Source organism: Alexandromys fortis, unplaced genomic scaffold (genome assembly GCF_014885135.2).
Source record: "Alexandromys fortis isolate MF-2015 unplaced genomic scaffold, M_Fortis_MF-2015_v1.1 scaffold_3, whole genome shotgun sequence".
NCBI classification, from domain to species: Eukaryota; Metazoa; Chordata; class Mammalia; order Rodentia; family Cricetidae; genus Alexandromys; species Alexandromys fortis.
The window spans coordinates 26,536,814-26,550,538 of NW_026067909.1; the positions used below are offsets into that span (position 1 = coordinate 26,536,814).

General features: G+C 47.4%; 1 protein-coding gene across 1 annotated transcript in view; it reads right to left on the minus strand.

The window, feature by feature from the left end:
* Positions 1–13,725, minus strand: part of Myom2 (myomesin 2) — a 71,689-nt gene that overhangs the window by 35,518 nt on the left and 22,446 nt on the right. The window contains exons 8-14 of the mRNA XM_050137169.1: positions 10,739–10,827; positions 10,596–10,646; positions 7,881–8,045; positions 7,409–7,570; positions 5,281–5,422; positions 3,552–3,751; positions 2,855–2,908 (exon numbers count right to left, since the gene is read on the minus strand). Coding sequence (XP_049993126.1) covers positions 2,855–2,908; positions 3,552–3,751; positions 5,281–5,422; positions 7,409–7,570; positions 7,881–8,045; positions 10,596–10,646; positions 10,739–10,827 — 863 coding nt within the window. The remainder of the gene's footprint in view (positions 1–2,854; positions 2,909–3,551; positions 3,752–5,280; positions 5,423–7,408; positions 7,571–7,880; positions 8,046–10,595; positions 10,647–10,738; positions 10,828–13,725) is intronic.

A 13,725-nucleotide genomic window follows, 5' to 3' on the forward strand; every position in this document is an offset into this window, starting at 1 on the left:
CCCACTGGTAGGCTGTAACCCAGAACTGTAAGATGAAATAAACCCTTTTCTCCCCAAGCTGCTTTTCGTTCCAGTGCTTCCTTTAAATCGTATCAGCAGAATAAAGCTAGAACACAAACTCACTCTCTAAGTTCTCTCCCACTACACCAGAAGAACCTTGCTTAACACTCAGCTTGCTGCAGACCACAGGCATTGCTATTCTACCCAAGCAATGCCTCACACCAGGGCCAGCATCCCCACAAGGCTGAATACCAGACTATACCAAGGTCCCCAGTCCTCATATGGGGTCTCATACTCCTTCCAAGGCTAGCCACACGGATAGATACTAGCCTCGGGAATGCTCTGATGCCTGCATAAGACACTGCCACACCCAAGAGTGTCACAACCACAAGGAAGGGTAGAACCAGCTGGAAAGGGGTGTAAGGAGGAGGGACAGGAGAATACCTGAATGCCCTCAGCTTCTTCCTCTGGAAATCCAAGCCCCTGTGTTTGCCAGCAGCATCACTGTATCACCCCTGTTGCTATGGAACTGCCTCGCTTACTTGACACTTTTCTTGACCAGCACTATTCTTTGCTCAGCATCTTCCCAAATGCATCTGTGCCTATGTGCTAAAGGGTGGCTCCTCTAGCTAGAAAGGCATGGCCGGAAGGTCCCTGCCTTGGAGAGTTTTATTAGGCTCCCTGCTTTGCAGTACCACAGGTTTCATCACAGACCCAGGACATTTGTGAAGCAAGCCACACCTTCTCACCGCAGCCTTTGTTATGGGGTGTGAATTCCACCGTCCACATTGAGAGAGCACCACATTTCTCCCGCTAATCCTGCATCCCATGAGAGTGAAATAGAACGCTTTCCCCCAGCATGCCAAACCTCCCAATTATAGGGGCCTGCTCACAGCAAGGCTGTCCTCTCCAGGATATCTCAAAGCCTTTCTCAGTCATTCAAATAGCCATGTTTCAGTAGGCCCTGCACTTAGCACAGCGCTAGACTGAGGGACAGACAGTTATGTGGGGTTGTAAACCACCCTGCCAGGACCAGCTTCCTCTACTGAGTATTGATGAGGTGACTCTCTTGACTTTGGAGGTCTTCGGTATATATGTGTGTGTGTGTGTGTGTATGTATGTATATGTATATGTATATGTATATGTATATGTATATGTATATGTATATGTATATGTATATGTATACATATATACATATATACACACTAGTGCCACCTCGAGGTCACCTCTGCAGAATCCCCAAGTGCTTGCCATGGAACTTTACTTCCTCTGTGGTCAGGGTTGGAGCATGCTTCTTCAGAGACCCTATAATCTTCACAGGTCCACATGGAGACTGTGGATTGCAAACCTAAAAGTCAATCATAGCCTGCAAGTGTCCTGGGAGGTATCTTCTAGAATACTGTGGCTTTTGAAGAAGAGCCAAGAAGCACCCCTGCCTGCTTCACTGATAGCTTCAAACTGGTTTGCAGTCTTTCTTTATAAAGAAGGAAAGGAGAGGAAGAAAGTGTGTGTGTGTGTGTGTGTGTGTGTGTGTGTGTGTGTGTGTGTGTAAATTTAAGGAGCTAGTTTTCTAGTTTTCTCCTTTTATTATGAGTTCCAGGAATCAAACTCAGGTCACCAGGATTGCCCAGGAGGCACTCTCATCCTTGGAACGTGACTTTTTAACTCTCTGCTCACTGCATTGCGATCTGGCCATAAGTCCAGGACGTCGGACTCATGGTGTGATATTCTCCTCCTCGGTCCCTCTTTCTAGCTGTCTCAGAGTGTATGTTGATGAGACACAGACATAGCATCAAGCTTCAACAAGAGAAACACAATCCCCCAAATCAAGAATGTCATTTGAAAGAGGAGTCACAACCCATTTCAGTTCAAATGTTAGGAATAAAATTCTTGCTGAAAAAAGTTCAAATAAAACAAAATATTCTTTCACAAAGAGAGTTGGTAAGATGGGGTGTGGGGGCCAGCCATGATAAGCTAAGTCTGGGCAAATCACCCAAAGGAAGTTCTTTACTTCCAACAATTATCACCTGGGACTCTGACCATCGATGAATTTAAATGGAGTCTGGAGTCTCAATAGTTTACCCTGAGACAATGCCTGGCTGCAGGAGGAACCACAGGCAGAGATTGCCCGACCCCACCCAAGAACAGACTATTCAATCAAAGGAAAAGCCTGGCCTTCCAAGAGCTGTAGACAGAGACACCTGCCAGCGCATCTCACCAGGACACCCCTAGACAAATGTCAGTCAATCAGGGGCCCTAAACCTCAGAGACCCCTCACCCCCACATTTACTACTATAAAAACCCTATTCTAATTGAGCTTGGGGCTCTCAGGTTAGTCCAATACGTTGGACATGCAGAGAGACCGAGTTTGCAAACTTGATTAAAATAAAGGCTCTTTGCTTTTACATATGGGACTCGCTTGTGGGGATTGTGCGGATTTGGGCATAACATGGGGACTCGCTCTATTGATCGGTACAGTGCTTGCTGATCTCCACCTGTGTGGAAAGCCAAGCCTGCACACTTGTTAAGTCTAGCACTCGGAGGCAGCAACAAGTGGATTGGGAGGCAGAGGCAGGTGAATCACTGGGATTCACTGACTCTTGGCGAGTTCCAGGCTATTGAGATACCTTGTCTCAAGAGGGGGGAGGGAGAGAAAAGAGGGAGGGAAGATATGGAGAGAGAGAGAGAAAGGGGGAAAAGGGAACCCAACGTCAGCTAAGAATCAAATCTCAGCTTTACCTGACAAAGTCCCTAGAAGATGAAGAGAGATTTGGCCACTGTCACTCTGCCCTCAGCCTCTCTCACCTCTAACTAGAGCTCTCGAGTTCACAAGGCTGGAGAAAGAGCATCTTACCTTCAAGGTCATCCTGGTAGATGACGATTTCTTTCTCTCCTTCCAAATGAATGGCTGCACAGAAAGGGTGACAGTGACTGTGACATCCAATGGTTCTCTACAGGAAGCACAGTTTTCCCTAACTTGGGGTGAGCTGTGAGCTGGCTCAGCATTTAGGCAAAAAAAAAACAGTTACAGAGGTCATGACCTCTGGTATTTCGGAAGTGTTCCTGATGATTCTCAACACAATCAGCTCTTTGCAGATGGTCAGAGGACTCATAGTAAGGTAAAAAATAGTGACGCCCATGAGCCATGACGAAGGTTCTAGCTCCATAAAGGAATCTGTGCCATAGAACTTAAAGCTCAGGCACAGAGTGGCTTGGTGTTGAGACCTAAGTCCCAGCATGTGTGGAAACCGCATAACCAACAGACGGGGAGCATGTCACTCTGGGCATTCTACATCCCCAGGCACTGCACGGTAAAGGCAAGAAGCATTGTCGTGGAGCACAGGCATCAGACATGCCAATCACCTCCAAGGTGTCAGTCACCTCCAAGCCCAAAGACAATGTTGATGGAGATGCTGAGAATAGGGAAACACGGCCTGCCGCACTCATCACGGGAAGGCATGCTTACATGCCATGGGTAGCCAGAGAAAGAACTAACGACATGCAGGGGATTCACGGGTTCCCAGTTACTACTGGGATGTAAATAAGCCTACCTTGTAACCTTCTGAGGTCAACGGGGTCGAGGGCAGCCACAGCATTGGAGATCCGGGAAGGCCTGCTGATACCAGCATTATTGACAGCCCTCACGCGGAACACATATGACCTCCCTTCAAAAAGTCCCGTGACAGGGTACTTGCAGATCTTTACTGGTGCATCGTTGCACTGCACCCAGTTGTCAGTTCCCACTTCACATCTTCAAAATGAAAGAGAAGTAAAGACAAAAGAGGCCCATGTGGTAATCTGCTATGTACTCAGAGCAGTCATCCCAGGGTGGCATGCTAATGGATAAAAATTCCCACTGTTGAAATACTGACATCTATTAATGGTAATAAAATAAACCTTAAAAGTATTTAGTAAATTCAATAGCTATCACTATACAAGTACATAAGAATGGAGGGACAGAGGGATAGATGGATGGATATAAATAGGTTATAGTATAGAAATAAGATAGAGGATAGATAGATGATAGATAGATAGATAGATAGATAGATAGATAGATAGATAGATGGATAGATAGATATGATTGATAGAAGAATGATAGAGATAGATGATAGATAGAGAGGTAGTAGATAGATACATAGACAGATAGATAATAGATAGGCAGACAGATGATACACAGATAAATGATAGAGATGATCAATTGAAGGATGATAGAGATAGATGATAGATAGATAAATACATACATACATATATACATAGACAGTTAGATAATAGGCAGACAGAGAGAGATAGATGTTAGACAGACAGACAGATGAGGGAAAGTTAGATGTCAGAGAGATAGCCAATACATGCATTTACATGAATGGACAGGTAAGTTAATCTTTGTGGTTTATAGCTTCAGATAATTTTTGCCGTCAAACATGTGTAAGTCAAATCTGCTCATAAACTTATTTTAAACCCATTGTTGGCATTTTCTGTTTTAGTTTTCCCCCTCCCTCTACTCTTCCTAGTTCCTCTCTACCCACCCCCAATCCGGATGCATTCCCTTTCTGTCTCTTATTTTAAAAGAACAGGCTTCTAAGTGATAATAATAAAACATAACAAAGTCTAAGGTAAAAACAAAAAACTATCACATCAAAATTAAACAGGAAAAGCCACAGTGTCGGCAATTCTTTCGGCAGCTTGAGTGGCAAGGCCACAGGGTGGCCCCTCGGCCTGTGGGGTGAAGTCTGGAGAGGATCTACCGTCTTCTGTCTAGACTGGACATCTTACTTGAGCTGAGCCAGGGCTGACGCCTTACTGGGATCCTGCTCAGGCTACTGAACAGTATGATACCAGTTTCCAGAACCCTTCCCATGCAGAATTCGGAAGACTTTTGAACATCTTCCGAACACGCAGGCATAGGCTGAGGAATTTAAATATAAACTTTTATGTTAAGTCCCCAGCAGAAAACGGCGGGGTCAGAAAGTTAGTCTTTTGGGCTCTTCGAGTCGTAGAGTTGAACATTCATGTTAGAGAGTGCCACCCCTCTTCCCCTAATTATGCCGCAGATGCAGATGAAGGGTCGGTCTTGTTACTGGTCAACCAGCCCCCGGGGGGTCTCCCAGGCCTCAAGCCACTAGCATCATTTATCAATTACTTTATCAGTGACATTGGGTAGCCAAATAGTGGCATGGCCACTCTCCTGAATGGCACCGTCGACCTACAGTGACATTGAACATCCCAATGTCCTTAGCTATGTTCTGGTGTTCCCATCCCTAAGGGAAAGAAGCACACGCTCACTTGTCAATGAAGTAGCCAATGACAGGGCTCTCGGTAGTGGTGTTGGGTGGTTTCCAAGTCACGATAACGTAGTCTCTGTTGGCGTCATGGCACTGCAGGTCCATGGGTGCTCCGGGAGCCCCTGTGACCAGGGGGTCAGCATCTGTCATGGGAAAACGTGTGTTCACATCATCTACAAGGTGGGGTCACTGCCAAGCCTGCCCACAGACCTCCAAACTCACATTCTCTCTCAGCAGTTTGATCTTTATCACCAAATTATTTCAATATGTTTAATATCCCAGCAGAATGATATTAAGAAATATAAATGTCTATAAGTGTTTTTTTTTTAAACCTAGAACTCTTGGTCTTCTTATCTGTGGATTTTTTTTTATAAATTGATCAGAATTTTCCTTCACCTAATTTTACGTGGTCAAATCTTACAAGTAGTCAAAATTTAATGCAGTGGTGGTGAAATAGCCTTTGCAACACCTGGGGAACACCAACTGAGATGCTTTTATATTTCGAATTTCTTAGAAAAATGTGAGAATTAAAAAAAAAGACAACTTTGTGGTCAAATGCCTGGGTCAAAGCTTCCCCATTCATTTTGTGACCTGTAAGTACAATTTTCATTATAGTACATTGAAGGCCAGCAGAGCTGTTTAGAGAGCTAATACACTTAACATTTGATTTTCTTATCTAAAATCTGTATTTATTCAGGAGCCATGATGTTGCATGCCCACAGAAAGCTGAGTGTTCTGTGGTGTCTAGTTCGAACCCCCCTAATGTAGTAAAGGCTCGGGATTTATTGACAACGAGTCTACTGGTTCCTCTCCATTCGTAACCTCCAGAGAGAGATTAGAACGGTTGGGCTCCCCAGGTTTGTGTCCTGTTCTTCCTGCTCAGAGTGCTGAATAAGCAAGGCAGTGAAACCTGATTGAAATCATTGCATTTTTATGGTGCACAGCACCCTGCCAGAGGCACACAGGAGAATGGGAGGTATCTCTTAACACCGATGCTAATAAAGCCCACAAAACTGTATGGGAGAGCCTGAAATCACAGCCCTGCGTGCTTATGCAAGCTTGTGGTAAGGACAGAAGCGAGATGTATACTTTTGTTCCCGAGGTATTGTACTCTAATGCCACAGCTCTCCATGAAGTTCTAACTGCCACTGAGAGAAAAAAAAAAAAAAAACCTAACATCCTGAGGGCTTTCTCACACCACCCACACCTGGAGCTGCAGGAGGCTGAACAGAGGGACCAGATGAAGAGGGCTGGCCACACGAGACAGAAAGCATGGCAGCCTGGGACAGCCTCCATAACTGGGGTCTCCCCAACAGGCTCAGGAAGGAGCCCACAGAGGGCAGCCTGGGTGGGTGGGCCAGGAAGGGCAGAAGCAGCTCACTGAGAAGGGGACATAACAGCACACTAGGCTTTGCAGGGGGAACACTCCCGGTCTATGGCTCCCCTGCAAGAAAGATAACTAAGTTCTCTGAGCTTTGGTGTCTCCAGCTGGGAATCAGGGCACCTTACAGAGTCGTCATGGGAATTTTCAGTGGTCTGTACAGATTGTGCATGAACACATGTCTATACACACCTATACATATACATATGAGGAGTGTTTACAATGCATGCCATCATTGCTATTGCCTGGTGCATCATGGTACATTTCTTTATTATATAATTAAGAAGGGCATCCTGACGAGCCTGTGTTGAGGGTTGGATGCAGGACAGAGGATTCAGCCTGACCCAGGGCATTCTGTAACTGTTGCTGGCATGTTGTGACCATAGTCAGCAGGAATGAACTGAAGTCCCAAAAAACCACTGTCATGTGTCTGTCCTAACACAAGAGTCTAAAACTGCATCCTCCATAGAGCTGAGCATGCAGCACACTCACTCTGGGGGTTCCCTTTATAAATTCTAGGTGGGTAGGAACAGTAAGGAGCAAAGACCATGCATCTAACTCTATCTGCTTACTCACAAGTCCAGGTCATGATGGCAGACATGCCTCTCATTTTGGAAGGGGCTATTTCTGGACAGGGGAGTGTGCAATGACCAAGACGTCCCATCTGCTTTCCTGTATCTCTTCCCTGTCCCCCACCTCCCATGTGGCTTCTTCCAACCCTCTGCTTAGACCCCACCCACTGAAGCACCTCTGACAAACAGGAAGGCACTGTGGTCACTAACTCCACCCCGGGACACGATCCTCAGAGTGTAGAGCCCCTCATCGTCCTTGTTCAGGTGGCTGAAGGACAGCGAGGCCTGGCCTTCCCCGAAGAACATCTTCGTCCACTTTGACTCTTTCAGTAGCACGTCTGAAACAGCAGCAGAGGACAAGGTTAGCTCCAGGGGCTTCCTCATCAGCTGCTCCAAGGGGCTCCTAGATGGTGTTCAAGGTGAGTGTCAGGCTGCCAAGGTCTCACACACACACACACACACACACACACACACACACACACACACACACATCGCCTGTTTTTCTGCCAGCAGCTAACACACCAGCAGAGATGAGGGACAAATGCCCAAGGCCACACCTCCACCAAGGGCTCACAAGTCTAGCAGTAAGGTGGCAATGTCCCCACTGTATCAACAGTGTCCCCAGGCCTAATTCACCACAGCGCTCACCATCCCGGTACCACTCAGCTCGTGGCTGCACTCTCTTCAGATCTGGCGTCACCAACAGCGTGCACTTGAGTGTGACTGTCTCGCCCTCTCTTCTGAAGGTGACCCCGAATTTCTCCAGAAACTGGACGTCAAAATGGGTGTACGGAATCACGGATGAAAGCGGCACTGTGGGGGTGGGGGAGGACAGATAGTGTTGGCGCCCAGCCAGCCTGTGTGCCTGGGTCTCAGCACAGCAAATACACTCAGAGCACTGTCGGCTGCCTGCTGGTTCCTGACCTGGTTATGGGGTACATGCCCTCTGGGGTGGGGAGGCCTGAGGCTCTGCATCCCCCAGACTCATGTGCTGAAGCCCTAACCACCGTGATGAGGGCAGTAGACCCTTCAAAGGTGATTTGGGTTTGATGGAATCACAAGGATGGGCCCCATGATGGGGTCAGGGCCCTTACAGAGAAGGAAGAGAGACAGCTTTGTACCCAGAAGGACCAGGGAGGACCACCTATAAACCAGGGAGGACCACCTATAAACCAGGAAGCAGCACCTGTCAGAACACACACTGGCAATCTGAGACATCAGGCCTGCAAACCCGGAACCGCGGCCCCTTCTCAGTCACCCTTCCTGGGAGACCGCCATTCTGTAGTCAGATAAGTAGCCTTCTCTGTCTTGTCATTAGGAACATGGTCACACAGGGACACAGTGCAGACCTGACTGCGCTTGCAACATAGGATTTACTGCCCACCTCAGCCCAAAGAGTGGCTTTGGGAAAGGCATCCCCACTGGTGGTATGATATCTTCCTCTTTAAGAATAAACTGTGGACTGTTCTGATCTGTGTGCCATTTCACAGCAAGTGATCTAAGCAGACCTGGAGACGTCAACTAGAGCCGGATTAAACCTCAAAGATGCACCCAGGAGAGGGTGTGCTTCAGGAGGAAGTCAACAGGCTGGGTTTAGCTGGTTGTTGCAGCACTGGTGTCGGACTCAGGGCCTGGCACACGCTAGGCAAGCATCTACCCCTGAGCTATCGTCCCCAGTTCTTTGTTGAGACAAGGTTGCATTATGTAGCTCAGGCTAGCCTTCAACTTGCGATCTCCCTGCCTCCGCATCCCTAGTGTATGTCACCACACTTAAAAAGTAAATTTGAGGCCAGGCAGTGGAGGTGCCCACCTTTAATCCTAGCTCTCAGGAGGCAGAGGCAGGCAGATCTCAATGAGTTCCAGACCAGCCTGGTCTACAGAGCTAGTTCCAGGACAGCCAGGGCTGCACAGAGAAACAGTGTCTCAAAACAAAACAAAACAAAACAAAACAAAACAAAACAAAAGTAAATTTTAAAACCCAAAATCACCTGTGATTTAAAACACAGGCATACAGGGAAAGTTCAGAAACTGTCTGCAGAATGGAAATAGTGATTTTTTGACCTGGCAGATTAACTGAGTGTCCGGAAGTTCTTACCAACTCTATGATAGTTCCAGCCCTTTTAAAACAGCTGAAGCATGGCTGAACTGTGCACTTTAAGGGTTTAACTCTGTGCCATGTGAGCTTGATACTAATTTCAAAAGTATAAAAATTGTTAAAAAAAAAAGCTACATGGTGAATACAAGCACACTTATTGTCATTGTGATCTAAAAGTATTTTGTAACTATTACAGATATTTCCAGTATCTGTTTAGAAAGATGAAATTTTAATAGAAGAAACCTAGAAACAGGGCAGATACTCAAAGATCGGCGTATTCAAGGTGTATGAAATGCCAGCTCCATAGACCCTCCCTGCACCAACCTTAGCCTGCCCCATGCTCCTGGGGTGGTTTAATACCAGCCAAGGGCTGGATGTGGGCCCATCCAATAAAATTCATGCATATACACCAAAATAATATAATTGGTGGTTGCTAAAGGATCTACCCTCAGGAAATGTTGTCATCAACTCTTCATGATTAGGGCTCACGTGTGAAGAGAATCATGACCAAGCCAGAGCCCACGGAGAAAGCACAATCCCTCTGGTAGAAGTATAGGACAAATTTACACCTTGTCCCTAAGCCATGCATGAGTTCTGTTGGAAGCAGGCCCTCATCTTTGGCAGCCTTCCTCACCTGGTCCAGGTCAGCACAGCTCTTGAGCCTCCCAGGGAAAAACCAACCTGGGTCACAGGTCACATGCATAGCTTATGACAGGGCCACTGTAGGTCACTGTGGACAAGGAGCCTGTTGGCTGATGCATGGTGTTTAAAGACAAGTGGAGGGGTTTTGGCACTGACAGTAGATGAGGGGCCACATCCTCCAGGGCGCCACACACGAGGAAAAGGTTTGTCGGACACTGAGGCGGTACATGTCACTGTCCACACACACTGGCTGCATGTCCCATCTAGACCTCAGGCGGCTACTCCACATAAATGGACTGGAGATTTTTCTGGGGCATGGAGTGTCTTCACACACAAACTATGACACCATCCCAGATTCTGCCCAGGAATTTGTATTCATCCCTTTTTCCCATTCAGATACATAAAGTTTCTACAAGCAATGGTTTAGCCTGTGGCTTAAAAAAGAAAAAAAAAAACAGTTTGCCCCCAGAGAAAATTATCATTCAATACAATAGCCCTGGTTGGAGAAACCTAGCAAGTTATTAGCCACATAAGTTTAACCAAGATTTTACCCTGAGAAAATCATTTCTCACCTAGTGATTTGTCACTAAACATCTTTCTAGACAAAGACAGCCAGGTGTACTTACATCCAATTGGGAGTCCTACGGAGTACAATGGCTCCTCGTCTCCTCGGTACCCTGTGGGGAAATTTGGGTGAATAAGACACAGAAGGACACAGGCAAAGACAAAGACCTTCTTCCCCTACGCCGGACAGACAGCAGGAACATACTTCTCACCACCACCGCAGCGTTGGTAGACACTTGTCCATAGGGGTTCGTGGCTACTGCTGAGTAAGTGGCCGTGTCCTCAAAGTTGGCCCTTGGGGAGAGAAAGCAAGTTTAAGAGATGTCCTGACGTGGTCAGCCTCCTGAACTTGAACAAAGCATTCCTGGAAAGCCAACCACGTGGCCTGGATAGCTTGTGATTTATTGGAGAATGCCAGCTCTATCTTGGAACGGAAGGTAGGGCATAGTATTAATTATAGATACAGATGCATGCCTGACCCCAAACTATGTGTGGCTTGCACTCTCAGAAAGGAAGGATAGGAGAGCTTCCAGAAATCATTTATTTCACTCTCAAGGAGAATTCATCAGGTCTGTCTGGCCCTATTTCTCAGCCTAGTTGAATCTGTTGTTTCATCTAGTCATGGGGAAGGCTTCTGGAATCTTGGTACACAGCAGAACGTCCTGCTGGGCCAATAAAGAAGCATGTTTGGGAGAGTCTTATGCCTGTTCTGTAGAGGGTGGATGCTCTCTTCCCTAGGAGCTGATCTCTAGTTGGCTTCAGGTAGCCCAGGAGCTGGCGACTGGTGCCAATTTCTATGTTGTCTTGACACCTCCTATCTGGGACTGTGCCTGCCACTGTCCTGTTCTAAATGATTCTGAGATGACAACAGGACCAGGCTGCTGAGAACTTTCCAGAGCCCCAGGCAGGAACCCAAGCTTACATCTGAGGCCTGAGCAGAAACCCACGAGCTTTCCTGAGTGTGGAGCACCCTGCTAGTCAAGTAAAGCAGACTCAGGGCCGCCTGACTCCCAGAGCATTCCTCAGCCAGGAGCTGATGCTGAGAACCACAAATGGTACAATCCATCCAAGATTGGAATGACCACACTGGCCTCATTGTGCTGGGTCCCGCCCCAATACATGGGTGTGCGTGCATCCATCCCGGGAAGACTATGAGCTTGAGATGGCAGGGGCCTAGACTCTCAGGGTGCAGGATTCTCATCTCCTGGCTTCCTTAAGAAGTGAATCCACTTCTGTGGTGGTGAACTGGAACCCCACCCCTTAATCTTCCCTAAAAAAATGTGACGAGAGAGAGCCAGGCGGCTTTATGTCCTCTGATTTACGCCAGGTACTCCATTAGGTTTCGATGGGGGTCTCAGTCTCACCCTCCCTCCTGTGTGTATATACATATGTGCTCATGTGTCTGTACGTGTAGGTACATGTGTGTGCATGCACAAGAAAGCCAGAGGTCATCTTCTGGAGTTGTGCCTTGGGATCTGCTCACCGTGATTTTTTGAAGCAGGGTTTCCAATTGGCCCGGAGCTCAGACCACACTAGGCTAACTGCTAGACAGCCCAGGTTTCCACCTGTTTGCGAGCCAGCGGCACTGAGCTCGTGCCCATGCCCGTTGCCCAGCTCTCAGGTCTGCACGCTTGCACGACAAGCCCCTACTGACTGTGCCATGCTCCCAGCACCACAGTCCCCAGCTACTGGCTTACATAACATCACCAGTGGATCCTGGAAAACATCGTGGGAGAATTTGACACTTGGAAAGCTCAGAAAACAAGCTCCAGGAGGGACTCCAAAAGTTGCATTCCTGCTGTTTCCCTAACTGGGGGCACTGAGTAATGTCTTAGTCTTGGGGAAGAAATAGCACGAGTTCACTTATAAGAAAAAAACTTTGCCCAAGTCTCGTTTTAAAATGCCTTCAGCCAGCATTCCCAGAGACAAAGCCCTGTCTTGCAAGTATTCCATCACCTGGCTTTCTTCTCTGGCACTTTCAGAGCTGAAAATATTTTCTTTGACCAAAGATATAATATCTCTAGGAAAGGGGGGGAGAATTTTCGGAGACCTATGATGTCCACCAACGCCCTTATTTTCTCTTGGGAGTTCCAGTTCATTTCTGCTGTGTCAGACATGACATCTGGCCCCTTTAAATGCCGCTTCTCACAGAGGTCAATATAGCCCCGTCCATCTGGACATTCACACTGAACATCATGTTCCGTTCACCTGGGAGGCGTGAACACCAGCTGCCACCTGTCAGCATAGCGCAGTGCTGGCCTGCTTCGATAAGGAAGCAATCAGCTCCGCAGTTAGAAATTCTGCAGGCAGCCCTACCTCGGTGCAGAAGAACAAGGTACGGAAGCAAGTGCCACAGCGTGGATGCTTGCTCTACCAACACCCACTACCTCCACCATCATCGTCATTGCAAAATGGGAAAAATGACAGCCTGGTGACTATTGGCATGACTGGGGGTCCTGGACAGGTGATGGAAAGAGGTAGAGTCTGTGCAGTGACTACCTGACCAACACGGAGCCCAACAGGGGCCACATAGTAACCCAGACAAAGCTTGGAAGTAGGAGCAGGACACCCAAAGGAACCAGCCAGCGGAGAGCATGCAGAAGCCTGGGCAGGACTTCCAGGAGGAGCCCAGAGGACAAAGACTGCCCTTGGCCTAGCAGATCACCTGGTCCTCAGAGCTGAGAAGGAGATTAACACTTAGGCCATAAAGAGTCCTCAGGGGAATGTGGACACAGATGGTACACGGGTGTCCAGTCCACTGCAGAGGCCTCACGATCTCCAGTTCCAACAACAGCCCTTCATGTCCTTATAACGGTTTCCAAACAGTTTCCTTTGTGGCAGTGCAAATCTCTTCAATGTTTAAATCCAGGGTAAATGTGTGTGCTCAGATATATCACACCCTATTTGCACAACTAAGAGCAGAGTTTAGAACTCTATAGTATGTCATTTATATGGTATATAATTTGTCTGGGCCTAGGCCTCAGTAAAGATTCTACCACCTCTATTTAATCGAGTAACGTCCTTTAAACTCAAGGTAAAACTTGTTTCTGTTTGTAACTGTTCATCTTGGCAAGTCAGGGGCTGTTCTCAATAGTGGTCGGTCAGAATAACTGCAGAGAACACGGCTGTCAAGGCTGTAATACTCCAGCCGTGGTACCTTGGTACCTCGCACTTCCTCGATCAGTTCACAGT